The following is a 16,330-nucleotide window of genomic DNA, read 5'->3' on the forward strand; positions in this document are numbered from 1 at the left end:
TTCTAAATTATTATGTTGTAATTTATAGCACCCATCTAAAGAAACATTTTAAACAGTTTAGTTGGCTTGGAGCTTGTCTGCCCGGGTATATGTTTCCTGGACGGGGCCATCTGTAGGGCTGGTTGAAATTTGCCTTTTGTATGTCTGCTTCTGTCTCCTCGGCCTCGGCAGATGGTCGCTCACACTGAGCCTGGTTTTGCTGGAGGTTTCTTCCTGTTAAATGGAAGTTTTTCCTCTCCACTGTCACTAAAAGGATGCTTAGTTTAAATTGATGCAATCAACTGGTTGATTACAATGCGCTATTTATTTTAGGGATTTGAAAAGGTGATTAATTAGACCTTTTTAACGGTCCGAAAAAAATTTGTACAAATCTTTTAAATTTTTAAAACTTGTTTCCTATTAAAACTATGAACACGTTTGTATGTTGGATTTGAATTATTCAAATACAAATAGACAAACAAAAGCATTCCATTTATTTTGACAAAGTAAAAGAATACATCATAAGGTCTGTCTATGGCATACTGAGAAGAGTCATTAATTCAAGCCACACTTTTCAGATTTATTTTATTCAGTCATTTAGTTTCAATTTCTATACCAGATAGATCAAACTTAAGTTTGTGTTTGAGATCTGACCAAACAATCAAATCATTATGGATATGTTAACCCAAGAAACACACACTCCATCCCACAACCCACACTTACTTTCCAACGTTGACCGAAGAAACTAAAGGAGCATTCAGAAAGGTTTCTATGAACTCACCGCCTCAAACAGGAACAGAATTAGAAGTGACATCGGTTTGGTGTTTGTCTGTAATCTGTCTCTCATCCCTCTCCATCACTCAATGAATCTTCTCCTTCCTTGATTTTTTTTCTAATCCTTCTGTCCTGACATTTACTCCTCTGCAGAGTCCTACACAGCTGAGGAATTGAGTTCATGCAGTTCAAACAATCTCCCTGAAGTGCAGTTAGTCAGGAAATGATGCATGTTGAGATGGAGGGCGTCTCAATTCCAATATTGCACACGCATTCGTTATTCGGCATTATTTTTGTTGCTTTGCAACTGCTTCCACTTCAGAATGATGCATTACACTTTAGCATTCTTTCAGAATCGTTTAGATAAAGATTAGGATCTCTTTTATTCGGGTTCTTTGATATAAAAGGCCTTACCTCAATGTGTGTAAGGCTTCATTTAGGCTTCAGCCCTGAAGCTTAAATGTTCTTACTTTTGTCAATATAGTGAAATTCTGTTCATTTTAAAAATGTTAGGAATAAATATTTCATTCTTTCCATCTGCAGAATCGTGTGCTTGCTGAATGATGCTACTGGCTACAGGGTCCAAGAAGCTCAGGTCGAGGTGTGTGTGAGAGACTGCGTCAATGACTATAGAGCTTTGTCACCAAGGCCATTCACCTTTGTGGTAAGGAAATTCTTCTAACGTTTTTTTTTTTTTTTTATAAAAAGAAAATATGAATTCCTCTGAGAAATATATTTTACTCAATATACAGCTTAAATGTATTATCTATGATTATTCTCCTAAATTTTACTCATAGAAGCTGAAGTAGAAATCTTTACGTTTTACAATAATGATGGTTCAATGATTAAGCCAGAACCTAAATGTTTTCTATATATATGTGTACATGTTTTCTATAGGACGTATCTCACAATAGTTGAAACACTGAAGGCCTCAATTAAAATTGATCTGTATATTGAGGCTTTTTTGGGGGGCTTTTTAGTCATTAGAAATTGTAGCCTTTCTAAAAGTAAAAGGTCCAATCACTCTCGTCCGTTTCCAGTATTTTTATCAATCAAAAAGATGCTAAATATGGTGCAACAGCTCCATCATTTCTTTGTTATTGTTGGTGTACCTTTAAGAAATAGACAAAGTGTTATTGTTCTTTTCTGATCTGATTTTCTTCATGAAACTCTGACCTGCTGATAACCATTTTAGTTGCTTGTGATTATCTATAGGAACTCTACTTTCTAGCCCACCTGCAATTACTGATCATGGAAATGAATATTTTCACCCAAAGGCTTTACACTCTCTCTGTGTTGAAGGGATTCACTGTTATCTTCTTAAAGTTCAAACATGAGTACAGTTTTGTATTATTACAGTTAGTATCTTTTACTACCACATTTTTTGTGCCATTGGGGTTAGAAGGCAAGTTTGGTTTATGTTCCCTAAACAATCCAGCCTCTTTCCTTGATTTTAAAATTTCAAGAAGCCTAAAAACTACACAAGATTCATCAAATGTTTAGTAAATCAGGCTTTGTTCAGGAAAGGTTGTTTATATCAAGCGTTTCATGTCTTTAACATGACATGTGTTGTGAATTGGTGCTATATATCTATAAAATGAATAGAATTGACAAACATTCTTTATTGAACAAGTCAAACTGTAAAAGCAGAGCCAGTCATGTCAACAATTGTCCAATTCAGATCTCTAAAGGATTATTGGCTATAACTTTACAAATAACAGTTTTATATGTTGAATTAACTTGATTTAAATCAGAATCTCATAGCTAGAATAAGTTAGGCCTCCTTAAAGGATTTGACTTTTGGTTTTCTGAAGTTATTTAACAGATAAACTTCCCTTACCTGTATTATTAGTCTCTTTCCACTATAGTTAGGGGAGGTATTTCTCAAACTAACTGGTAACTCTTTCTAACAAGATTGGTGATAAAAAAGTCTTTGAGAGGACTTCCTGGACGGGGTCGCCTTTTACAGCTGCTTTTTGTATCTCTGCTTCTGTCTCCTTAAACCCCAGTCAGCCTCAGCAGATGGTCGCTCACACTGAGCCTGGTTCTGCTGGAGGTTTCTTCCTGTTAAAAGGGAGTTTTTCCTCTCCACTGTCGCTACAAGCATGCTTACTGTGAGGGATGCATTCGAGTCACTTCGTCAAATCAACTGGTTTTCCTTACATAGAAAACTTTGAATCAATTTGACTTTATGATCTGTGCCTTTAGATGACACATGTTACGAATCGGCACTGCATAAATAAACTGAATTAAATAAATAATAATTATTGAGGAATAAACAGAATACTGTAAATCTCTGCCACCGATGTTACAGTGAAATCAGTCGTCCTCTCTTTTCTAAAGCCCTCTAGACATTTTCCCTTACATTTGCTCTATAATCAACAGTTTTGCATTTCGGATGATAAACAAACATAGAGCTTGAAGTGATTGGCTGTTTTTAATCTCCTTTGAGTTTGACCATTTTTCATCTGAAGAAAGCTTCTTATCAGTGTTATAGCTTATTTCTGCAATCTTCAGTTGGGAATTGATTTGATCAACCAATATTGAATTTAGTCACATTTTGTCTTACAACAAAATAGTTTTAAAAAGTCAGTCACACGGAAGTGAATTCACAATAAAAATCTTAGAAGAAATACATACTGTAAAAATGTAAAACTTGTTTCACATACTTAATAACATATAATTTAAATAGTTTTTTTAATGTTTTTTTTTTTGTTTTTTTTTGTGCTCAGATATATTTTCAAACATTTTGCTGATACTAAAGCCAGACATAAAATGTACAATTTTTTGCCCTTTGATTTTTTGATCGAGCTGACTTTCAGCCTGATTGTGTGTCCTGCATCGTGTTGCGTACGGGGGATAACAAGGGGCGATCAGCCTCTCACGACCACTTCCTGATCAGGAATGTAAGGTCGGGAGAAAATCAAATATGTTTGAAATTCAGTAGGCCGTCGTTGGGTCGCATCCGAGCGTGGAGCCACACAGTGTGAGAACATGCATCGTAACATGTGAACTTTTAAACCCTGTTGTTTTGTCGTTCAGTTTGAGCTGTAGTCGAAAATATTTTAATGCCGGGCTTCAGGATGCTCTGAATGTTTTTTCAGCAGCAGGTTTCACACTGAAGGGTGTTTCTTTCAGGCTCCAGACGGTTTCTTAGAAATGTTGTTTTTTCTTTCCTCCAGACTCCTTATTTCACTCGAATCCAGCCGTCTCAGGGACCCATTTCGGGCGGCACCAGGGTCACCATTGAGGGGAGCTATCTCAACGCAGGCAGCTATGTGTCAGTCAGCATCGGGCCACAGCCCTGCCACTTTAAGAGGTGAGAGACATTTCTATGTGTTTTCCTTTCTAATATCAGTTTTTGCAATTAACTTTCCTCGTGATACAGAGATGACAACCCAGCAAAACATTTGCAAGATTAAAGACATGCTGTTTGAAGATTTTTGAATGTGTACATCTGTAACATGTCACTATCATAACATGTGTCAGCATGTAATCAGTGTGTCAGGTTAGGTGGTTTTTGTGTGTGGGATAAAGGCTTCTTGTAATACGTGTGTATGTGTGTGCATGCTTGGTGCTGTCTTTCTGCACATCATCTCTTAGTAAGAACTCGCAAAAGCTTTCCCCGTAATCTATGGCACAGAGGAAGAAGAAAGAAAAAAAATTATAACTATAACCACAGTTGCTTGCATGTCAAATTCGTGGATTAGCCTCCCGTAGCTAATCCCTATTGAAGCCAGCGTACACTTGCTTTGATGTCACAGCAGCCACTTCTGTGCGGCATCCTCCTCGCAGTAATCCCACAGACTCTACTTCACAACAACTGTTCCCTCACCTCAACTCTGTCTTTATCTGTCACACCCTAACCGTGGGACCATGTTTGTGGCATCTTCTGAAGATTGCTGGGTGTTTTTTTTTCCCCTCCTCCTCTTTGGCTTTTTTTCTTCTGAATGGAGTTGCTATGGTTACAGACTGAGGGACATGTGAGTGTGGTTGATGAAGATGCTCTATCCTGTTTTTGATTTTTCACACACGTTCTCCGTCTCTCTGCAACCACTGTAGTGTACAGAGACGTAGTAATGTTGGCAGCAGTACATGAAAGTGAACGTACGTACTTTAAAGGCATCCTTATAGATTATAAACATACTGGTCCCGTGAAATCATGACCCAGAAAAGCAGCCACCATTCAACTGTGCTAAATACATATTAGATCGTGTAGTTTCAGAAAAGTGTGCTTAAGACTGTGATGCAAAATGTTATTTTGCCTGTGGGACTTAGATGGATTGAGACTCTCTTAAGAATGCTCAGGAAACCATCCTAGTTAACGCCCCTGTAAAAGCACAAAAATAACAGTTGAAGTTAAACAAAACTTTCATCATTACATTCCATTTTCTCTCCATTATTGGCCTGAACATGATTACAGAACCATATCCATTAATTGGGTTTCTCTTGTATGAGTTCAAATCAGAAGGGAATTATGTCCACGAGGAAAACCATAGTATGATTTTTTGCACACTTTAGACCTAAAGGCATCTGGATGAGATGCCTGAATCACCTCAACTGGCTTCTTACAATGTTTTCAGTTCTTCTCCAATGGTGCAGACCAGCTGCTCAATGGAGTCAACTCATTTTAACAGCTTTAAACCTGTAATTTATTTGATTGGTCTTTAAACTCCTTGTGGTTATAGTGGACAAATGTAGCAGTTTGGGCAAAGCTTTCCTCCTTTAATATTACAGACCTGAACATCACCAGTATTAAGGCAGAAAAGAAACCCTGATTGTGTAGCACTTATGGTGATAGGTGGAAGACAAATATAATCTGCATACTACATAAGATTTACTCTCCATGACCAAGATTTGAAATCCTGCCAATGAAGACAAGCAAAAAGGACAAGCTAAATCACAAAATTTTGGATAAAACTCCCCCATGATAACTTTGATAAGCTTGAGAAGTGAAACTAAATAGAGGCCCTGCTCATTGGAATCAGAAGGGAATCAGTTATGGTGGCTCCAACATCTGACCCTGATCCCTTCTAAGACACCTTAGACATCACACTGGGAGACCAGGCACAAATCCATACAATAGATGGATGGATGGTTGGACGGACGGACAAACAGATCGCTAAAAGTCTCATCAGGAATTTGGAGGACGGTATTTTAATATGGAGTCTAAATCTGTGGGGGCTCTGGCTCTGGCTCTGATCAGATTGCAACCGATTGTACATGCAGTCTGCACTGGGGAAGAAAAACAACAACAACCAACCATTAGGATGGAAAACTGGCACACGATAATTTGGAGTGTGAAAATACTGCTGTGTTTGTTTACAATCCCACAGGCCCCATCTTAGCCATTTACATAAAGAGAACTGATCACATGCAGGCAGCAAATAAGTAAGAAAACTGTCAATACTGCCAAGGGAAAATACAGACATCTGTGTGACAGATTTAAAAATCAGTATAATATACAGTGTATGGAGTTAGAATGTTTGCTCAAACAGTAGAACATGGCTGCACAGGCAGTAGGCTGCTACCTTAATTGTCACTTTAGTTTTTAATATATTTGGTCTTTGTTTCACACATTGGTGCCATTTTCTTGTGAAGACCGAAAGAACAATGACAGCTTAGATTTCTTTATGTACTTGAATGCCACCTCTTTGCTGGTATTTTTTTTGTAAGACTTTCCTAGAGAAGAGCAAGAAAAGCAGTATGGCAACCCCCTTTGTCATAAAATTTTACCTTGATACCAACCAGTATGTTTGCTGATTCATTGTAATACTGTTATTCTTTTTTTATGTTTTCTCTGTAAATTTATGTTATAACATAATGTGTTTTTCCCTCCAAGAGCTCTCTATTTCCCTTTACCGTAAAGTCCCTGTTATGAATTTTCTTCTTTTTCAAATTTTTTAATCTTGTGTGAACCTGTGTGCTTTCATTTAAATTTACCTCTAAGCTTTGCCATCAGATATGTTAGATAAAAGCAAGACTTCTATTCTGTTCTATTCTATTATTTTCTATGCTTCACTATGTATATGTGAATTCAGGACAATCCATTTGATTTGATTTCTCCCACAATCTTCCAAGTTTAAAACAACATGTCTTTATGTTGTATTTCATCTGTCCATTCAGGAGAAATGCACGAGAGATCGTGTGCGTCACCCCCGCCGGACTCGCACCAAGCAGTTCATCAGTCTTGGTGGACATTGATGATGCTGAGCTGCGGAATCCAGAGGTCCGATTTAACTACACTGAAGACCCCACGGTCCTAAAAATAGAGCCTGATTGGAGCATTGCCAGGTAAATCTTGATGTTTTATAATCACTCACTGAGCTTGACTGCAATATTTTATTTATGTCTTATTATGAGCCCATTTAGCTTGCAAATGGATTAGCTAAGTAACACTTTTGAGAAGCAATATTTGATTTGCTGCAGTGATAAATCTTGCTTTCAAAATCAATTCCAGCTCATCTTAGAGGGGTATAAATAATTTTTAACTGGACTTGGGTTCTAGCAGGATTCTTAATGAGGAAAGATCAAATACCATTAGAAAATGTTGGTTGATTTTATGATGTTGTTTGTGTGTCTTAAGAAACCTAGTCTATGAAAGTTAGTTTTATTTTGTCATTTTAGAAGCTTTTTTTTTTTAGTTTAATTGGTACTTGAGCACACATGTGGCATATTATGATGGATGTTAGCTGATGCAGGCTTTGCAAAATATTTTCTAACAAATATCTAGCAAGCAGTTTAGGAAGAACAGTTGTTATAAAAATTGAAAAGAGCAGATATGCTCTTCGCTCCTTTTCCTCTTTGCCTCAGCATGTCATCCTCCCTACTGTTACTTATCAGCCCATTCTAAAGGTACATTCATGCTCAGCCTGATTAGAGGGAATAAAGTTTGTGATTTGTATGTTATTAGTATGTAGAGGTACATTCAGCAGCAAAGCAATGGCAGGTGCTTCTAGCCATGCAATTGGTGTAATTATCCTGAATAGAGTGAAGTGAGAACAAACAAAACCTATATTTCCTGGAGTTCAAAAAACGTTTCTGTGAAGACCATTCAAGGAACCGGATGTGGTTGTGACATAGAGAGAAGGAGAGCAGCAGGGATAAAGCTTTTTGCAATCAAAATTGAACATATAAAAATGTATATTAAAATAGCAAGAAGTAAGATCCCTAAGAAGGGCTTTTAAATCATTAATTGCAGCTGTAGGATTGACCTCACCTAGCCACCTCTGCCCACAATTTTTCTCACCTCCTGTCTGAGCTCCAGAGCGCCTCCTCACCCTATTGCTGTTGCCAAGGTGATCCATCCTCAAAACATGGTTACAGTTTCTTTTGTGCTCGCTGCCCTGATAGCTGGCCTAATTGCTAATTTTACTCACCTACCGAACCCTTCCCAGTCACTAATTATCATTCATCTTGTCCACCTGCTCCTTCTGCTTTATATACAGCTCAGCCCAGCTATCAGGGCCAGATCATTATTTTTATGTTTGTGATTTTGACCTTGATGCCTTAGTTCTAGTTTTTGTTTTAGAAGGCCAGTGATTATAGAGGATTGTTAGTCTTGTGTTGGTGAATCCTGGCTCTTGCCCAGTGATAGCGCCCGGTTCCTGTTTTGGAGCGTCTGGAGGGAGTAGGGGGTGTTGGGGCGGAGGGCTAGTTTAAAGCTCTGGGCTGTTGATTACAGGCTGCTGCATCGGGACACTCTCGGTGCATCTTGTTGGCAGCCCATTGGTCGGAACCTGCCTTACTCAAAGAGGATGGACTGAATGGTAAAACCAGGGTGTCAGTGATGAGCAGTATCACCCCGCATCCCCCTGCAGGCGCTGCAGATCCGCAAATCCACAGTTTGCATCATTTCTGTTATTTTGAATAAACGTTTTGGATCTTTCCCAACGTTTTTCTCGCCTCAAAACTGGGTAAAATTGAAATACCCTGGAAAGCGACCATGGCCCCAGTCCAGCACTAAAATGGTGATATCGGTATCAGCGAGTACCAACAAATAGGGCACAGATACCATTTTAAGAGCCAAAAGTTTATTCAACTATTGTCAGCCATTCCAGGTAGGCAGTAAAAAGTTCTTCTGGATTCACTTTGTATTAGTCTTTTTCCTGCTTCACAAAGGTAGGCAGCAGCTTGACAAAGCTATGATGGCAATTATTTTAAATCCTAGTAGTATGCAGTTCTTCATACAGTATATATACACACAAACACACACATCCTTTTCAAACAGATGGTATTGGTACCGCCCAATACTACACAGCCAAGTATCGGTATCAGGGCCAAAAAATGGCATCGGTGCAACACTACCTGGAACCTGGAGCATCTCTGCAGGATCTGGTGGATCCGGGGACATAAACACCACTGTCTGGGTTTATACAATAAATAAAACAGTGTGAACATCACTCTAGGAAGTTGCCCAGTGCAGGAGGCCATTACTCTACTCTCACTGTCAAAATCCATCAACAACATGCTGAAAACATTTTAAAAGGTTTTTTTAAACCCTTAGATTTTTTAAACAATTGTTTGCTCCCATTTAAGCCACACATTGAAAATTAATCATATTTTCTCCTTAAAGCATCCTAAGTTGATCAGTCACCATATAGATGATTTATATTTACCAAAAATATTAGCTCAAAGGTTAGAAGACAGAAAGATGAAGCAAGTGGAGAAATAAAGAGCAGAGGAGAAGAAAAACCCTAACTGTTTGGATTTCCCAGGCTATCTCTTGGAGTTTATTTTCATTGTCTTGTCAGCTCCCTCAAGCATGTATCCAAGATAAAGAGACTCACTTAGACAAAGAAAAGAACAACTGGGACAGAGGGACTCGGGACAAATATCCATCAAGCTGAGGAGGAAAGGAGATGGGTGCAAAGGAGCTAAAGGACAATCTGACTTTAAAGACATGCAGCCTGACAGCTCAGCTGAGGTATTTGTTGCAGTATTCTACAAATATCTAAATGAATCCCCAGCTCTTTTCTTAATTAGCTGCCTTAATGTATCTACTACAGCCACCCTTATGTTCACACAAGATAGTTTTTTTCTTTTATGTTTTTATTTCCTTGTATTCCATGTATTGCAGTGTTTCTATAGGCTAAATCAATAAGATGATTTGTGTTATTGTTAAGAGAAAGCAAATGACCTTTGGAAATAGACATAAAGATAGAAGTATTCTAAAACAGAAAAGGTTTATGGTTCCTTTTTGAAGCTTAGAAACTATTTTGTTTCAAGCTGCTTCAGAACGACTTAAACCACAATACAAAATGTATTGCTTGTTACGAAGACTTGACGACCCATTGCTGTCGTGTAGAACTTGAAATGATTAATTTATCAAATGCAAAACTATCTACAGAGAAATGTCTTTAATACTGCATCAAGTGTTATAAAAACAAAATAAAGGAATCTACATGATAAAAAATAAAAAATAGACAGAATCTCAACAGAAAAACGCTTTGGGAAGCTGAAAGAAGCGTAAGACTAGAGTCTAATATCTTGCTACAATAGGAGAGACAGTGTTGCTACCTTTATCACTTACTCCTGTCAAACCCTTGCACTACCGTTTGCTGCTATTCTAAGCCTGGTTGGATTAGAGCAAGAGATGAATGTCTTGTGTAAGCCTGCCAGACTCCCAGTCCAAGATATTAAGAGCTTCTGTCTCTGCTTCCTCTCAAATCATTTCCTCTGCTGTTAGTGCCTCTGCACCAAGTCATTTGGATAAATGTCAGCTTAATGCTGAGTAAGAAAAGATTCCTGCATATTGAAGAAGTCAGTGGTAATACATTTAAACCAAACTGAAGGTGATGTACTCTTCATTCCTTGTAGGATGGAAGGGTGACTAAGGTTTGCTTTTGTGATTGGCATGGTTCCATTGCAGAATTGAAGTGCCTGTTGGGATAGTCTTGATAATGACTCCTTCAGGGAGTCCTGGTATTCATTTAGCAGCTATTCAGAAAATCACTTATAAAACACATAGGGCTGTGTGCGGTATTCAGTATTGAGTTTTCTTGAGGGATGAATGTATTTTATTGGTGTGACTTGATGGTTAAGAAATTAGAACAGGGTTTGGTGCATGGTAACATTATTAACATCTTTGGTAGGATTGCTGTGGGACAATACCACTGATGCATAGAGTCTGCCAGAGAGAGTCTGAGGGTAAAATACAAGAACAGACTTTAGCAAGTACTAAGAGAATGGCAGCTTCATTGTTACAGTCTCCTCTTTCACGTTTTTCTGATTTCCTGCAATTTTGTTCCATTTTAAAAAGTCATGGGAGTCACAATAAACAGTACGTCTCAGTTTCCTCTACAAATGTCACAGGTTTCGGTTTGAACTTGGACTATAGGCTACAGTGTATTTCTTAAAAAGGGTTATAGATATTAGATATACTTTTTTTGAATACCCTGTTGAACACCATCATTGGATGGTGAATTCGCCCCATACACCTCATCCCAAAGATGCCACGCTACAGTAGATTGAGACCATGGTGAATGAGGAGGTTGTTAAAGTACACAAATCACCTTATCATGTTTAAGGAACAAAATGTTTGATTGTTTGAGCTATGTGACATTTCTGACAGTCTAAGTAGGAATTCGATATCAGAGTCTGGATTTATGGGGGTCATAAAGGTGTTACCATGATCAGCAACAATAACCAGGTAGGTTATGGTGCTGAACTGATGCTCAGTTGGCATTAAAAAAGCTCTAAATGGGTACAACATGTCTCTAAAACCAGCACTGTGAACTGCTGATAGAAGATAGGATGGATTCATTCTTTTGAGATGTCTTGTCCAAGGTTCAGTTCAGTTTATTTATATAGCACTAATTCACAACACGTGTCATCTCAAGCCATTTTACAGTTCTCACTAAGATTTTTTATCCTGGTTTTGAAATTTGTCCGAATCAGAACACTTCAACCCTTCTTTTAAAGCTGGCTCTCTGTCTGCTGGCGAGGCGGTTCTGTATGTGTGCACCTGTCTGCAAGCAGCCAGGCTGAGTCGATGACAAAGCCTGAAGTGAGCATGTTTTAAATTTTCACAGGTTTTTTTTTGTCCACATACATATGAAATTAAATCGGTAAATGGGTTTAAAAACACTGTTCCAGCATCGTTTACACTCCTTAAAGGGCAGAATATCAGCCTATTTTCAGTGTAATTTTTATTAAATTTTCAAAATAACTAGATTTGTGCTGAAACGTGCCAGACAGACCCCTGAGGGGAGCCCAGCAATGAGTTAAAGGGTCATATGCTTAAAATGAGCGTAGCAGCTTCAATTTCAGTCTTTCACAGGGACAGATTTCAACGAAGCGTCCCACAACGCTGGTGAGAACACTGTAGTCCAAATTCAAACCCTAACCTTTGAAATTTGGAGCGGAACATGAGATTTAATCGGCCTCCAATGGTTTTCCAAATGTGAATTGTAAAATTTTTTGCCAAGTTTTTACCATTGAGTGGTGCGGCAAACAGTCTCGTCTTTTGCTGCTTTGTGGCGGATTCTTATTGAGGTTTCTGAGATATGATTATCTCTGAATGCTCAATAAAAGGCCAGATTGAACATCGGACCAATCAAGTAAGGGCATGTGTTGAAGGGGCCTAATGAAGGCGTGTCTTGAGGTGTGAACGAACAGGAGGGTTTAAAAATAAAACAAAAACGGTGCATCCAGCTCTGTGCAACAAGCAGGTTGTCACAAAGTGTTTGTTGATTTAGTCTTACCTTTCAGTCAACACAAACCACAAGTCCACTCTGACTTTGTTATTCTCCCAACTAAAGTTTATTGGACCATTATTAGCAACATTCCTTGTTAGCCTTATGCTATGTTCAGACCACAAGCAGCAGGGTTAACAGAAGCAGCTAGGTTACAAGCACACTCAATGGTTGATGCGCATGAAGGCGCAGCAGAAGATCCCGCAGTGTGTTTTGAGCAGCAGGAGCAGCATGTCTGAGCTGCTGAAGAACCCATCAGATGCTCAGAAGCTCATGAAGCGCTTTAGAAGCAGCAGCTGATGGACTTGGAAAAATGCAACATCAACCAATCAGAGAAGCTGATCTGGGGGCTGGCAGGGAGACAGACGCAGTGCTGGTCTTGCAGATCCCTATGATCACTCCTCTGAAACATTTTATTAATGCCTAAATTAGCTTAAAATTTCGAAACCTGCCAGCAAAATATGTTGTTTTTTTTTATTCTGGTGCCTACAGTTTGGCTTACGTACTTGAAAAACACCTTCCAGCTGCAGCGAAGAGTAGTGGAAAACCGCAAAGAGCTGACAGGGCCAGAGGCTGCTGTTGAACGGGATTCCCAGTGACAGCGCATTCCTGGTGTACAGGGGTCTAAGCCGCTCAGACAGCGAAATAATACTTGAAGGCAGGATGGTAATCTTGATGAACTGACTGCACAGATAAAGTTTTCAGGTGGACTTTCTCACTTAAAAACATTAAAACTACTTTTTACCCACTGATAACAGTAAATATAGCTGCCATTGTTACAGGCAAAGAAAGGACAGGGTAGCTTTGGCCAACATACAACAGACCTACTTTCTCGACCGTGCAGCTGGAGCAGCAAAGATGCTTCAGCTGCACATCAGAACTAAACTTCTACAAACATCAAAAAATGAAGCAGCACACACCTTTTTGCTGCTCCTGCAAAAAGGTGTGTGTTGATGCTCATTTTTAACCATGATATGTCTAGATGGCTATGTCCATTGAGCTTCTACTGCATTATTGCCTATAATAAAGAAGGAAATGAGTAATATTGTGAGCATTGGTCTGTCAAAGAAGGTGCTAAAAAATGGCACATTGATATTTCTTGAGTTTTTAACTGACGTCAATTGTTTGATATTTTCAAGACTGTGTTATTAGTTCAACATTATCCTAGCCGTTTATATGATAAAGACGAAAGCTTATTTTTCCAAGAGGGAGTGGGAAATCCATAAAAAGACTCATGATAGCAGATTTTCTTTGCTATATTTCACTGTGGCACAAATAGCCCAGCAGCAGGAGAGGTAGTAATCCTCCTAAAGAACACCAACTCAAAGGCTGGAACTGACAGTGTAAAACAAAGACCGTGTCAAGAGGTGGAGATGTCTCTAAAGAACACATCATAAATCTAATTTAAGTAAAAATACTCCCTTTGATTCACTGGGTCTTCTGTGATAAGGTCTTTATTTTTTCTATGAACCTTGTGATCTTTCCTTTGAGTCTATGAATCATTTTGGGTATACCAACATGTCATCTGAGAGAATTGGAGCTATTTTTCAGTAAGAAAGTAAAAAACCTCTGCCAGTATGACCTGCAGAGAGAATCTGCTAACAGAAACAACAGGCCTTTTAAAAATATCAGGCATCTGTTATCATCAGAACATTCCCAGAAACAGTGCAGTGTGTACAGGCGTTTACATAAAAGGCTCCAACAACTTTCTGCTTCAGCAGGAAAATCTTATTTCCTTACCTTTTCATGTTATATCCTGGACTTTTTTATATAATATGAAATGCTCTAGTACACAGTAATAGCTGAAAACCTATGCTAGGTTGAGCCTGACTTAATTATCTTGTTTATAAAACTATTTTTCACATAAATTATGTCTTTAAAATACATTGTTAAATTCAATTTTATTCTTTTTTTTCAGTTTATTTATATAGCGCCACTTCACAACACGTCATCTCAAGGCACATTATAGTTCACCAAATCATACAGTCAAATTGATTCAAAGTTTTCTGTCCAAGGAAAACCAGTTGATTGCATCGACTCATTGACTCGAAGGCAATCCCTCACACTAAGCATGCTTGTAGCGACAGTGGAGAGGAAAAACTCCCTTTTAACAGGAAGAAACCTCCAGCAGAACCAGGCTCAGTGTGAGCGGCCATCTACCGAGGCCGAGTAGGGTTCAAGGAGACGGAAGCAGAGATACAAAAAGCAACTGTAAAAGGCGGCCCCGTCCAGGAAACACACAGCCAGGCAGATGAGCTCCGAGCCAGCTCCCATGTCAGAGGATGAAGAGAGCACATCCAGCCAGTCACAGTCAGAGAAACAGGACTACACTGGAAAACAGGCAGATCTTAAACATCTATAAACAAAGGTGTTGATGGCAGCAGCACAGCTAGTATTTATCTCCAGGAACAGACAAAACTGTTATACTAGATGGGTGCCAAGAATTTAAACATAATAATTCATATTAAGGAACATCATTGACAAAACTATTCCCTGTAGCTTGAAGTTAAACTATTTCATTTTAATTCAGTTTATTTATATAGCACCAATTCACAACACACACAACATCTCAAGGCACTTTACAGTTCACCAGATCATCCAGTCAAATTGATTAAAAATGTTTTATCTAAGGAAAACCAGTTGATTGCATCGACTCATTGACTCAAAGGCAATCCCTCATTTCAAATGACATTAACCAAGTATTTGCCTGCTTAGACTAAATTCTTAGCTTTACAAAAAGTTTCGTTGTTGGGACCTAATTAAAGTGCTGAGTAGAGAAGCCAAAATACAAATCAAGCAAGAATAAAGAGAAAAAAAAAAAAAAAAAAAAAAAAAAAAAATATATATATATATATATATATATATATATATATATATATATATATATATATATATTTTAAGAAATGACTCAATAAGAGTTAAAAAGTAGTTGGTAAGAAGGCCACTCAAGTACTGAGTAACTAACCATAGCATCTAATTTACTTTATAAAATGATGTAATCAGACAGACCAGAATATACAGCTTTTTTTTTTTAACTCTGGTTTTTCAAAGATGAAAATAAAACAATGAATTCAAATATAAAACTTATGGGGAAAAAAAATAAACAGAGGAAACATTTGAAATAAAAAACTTTACTCCAAATCTTCTTTTCCTCAAAATAACACATATGAAATCAATAACTGCACTAAGTAATATGCTCTATATTATACTGGGGTAAACTACCTCTAGCAACAATTTATACTTTTTCCATGGATTACCTTGACCTCCATATGTAATTGAAAGCTTAGCAGATGAAATCAGGATCAGCAAACTATTGTACAAAAAAGAGAGGTAATTTTATTTGGCTGGTTCATTTTTTTGTAAATGCACTTGTTCTTCATTTATTTATGTTACTCATGGTAACTAGAGTCAAAAAATGACTCAAGTATGAGCAGTGTCACACTATTAAGTAAAAATAGAAAGTATTGTTAGGATAAATATCATTGAAGATGTGTGAGTTTATTACACCCTGTTATGGGCTGCCTGTTGCGCATCAGAACTGATGTTTTAATCTAATTAAGACAGTTCCACTGTCTGAATATACAGTTATAATCTTCATTTTGTATGTGGCAAATATTTGGGAATGGAATGAGAGCGGTGTCCTTCAGCTAATAACAAGTGTAATATTTTGATAAGGCTCGAGCCAGGGATGTCTAATCATCTGCTAACGTGTATGATGTAATGATGTGATGATGTGACCGACTGGAGATATCTCAAATGCCTTTTTAACTGTTAATTGGGGCCACTTCCTGTAAGGTGAGCAGTACAGTGAAACTATTCCTAAAATAACTTTTTTGTCCAAAAGATACTCAAATAAATATAACTGAGTAAATGTAACTAGT

The 16,330-nt window shown here is 38.0% G+C and overlaps 1 protein-coding gene across 2 annotated transcripts in view; it reads left to right on the forward strand.

Moving 5' to 3' along the window:
* LOC119789754 (plexin-A1-like) overlaps positions 1-16,330 on the forward strand; it is a 384,280-nt gene that overhangs the window by 300,662 nt on the left and 67,288 nt on the right. For both annotated transcript variants that reach the window (XM_038294813.1, XM_038294814.1), the window contains exons 14-16: positions 1,297-1,417; positions 3,936-4,072; positions 6,880-7,047. In XM_038294813.1, coding sequence (XP_038150741.1) covers positions 1,297-1,417; positions 3,936-4,072; positions 6,880-7,047 — 426 coding nt within the window. The remainder of the gene's footprint in view (positions 1-1,296; positions 1,418-3,935; positions 4,073-6,879; positions 7,048-16,330) is intronic.

This window comes from Cyprinodon tularosa, unplaced genomic scaffold (genome assembly GCF_016077235.1).
Source record: "Cyprinodon tularosa strain WSP-4 unplaced genomic scaffold, ASM1607723v1 ctg346, whole genome shotgun sequence".
Classification (NCBI taxonomy): domain Eukaryota; kingdom Metazoa; phylum Chordata; class Actinopteri; order Cyprinodontiformes; family Cyprinodontidae; genus Cyprinodon; species Cyprinodon tularosa.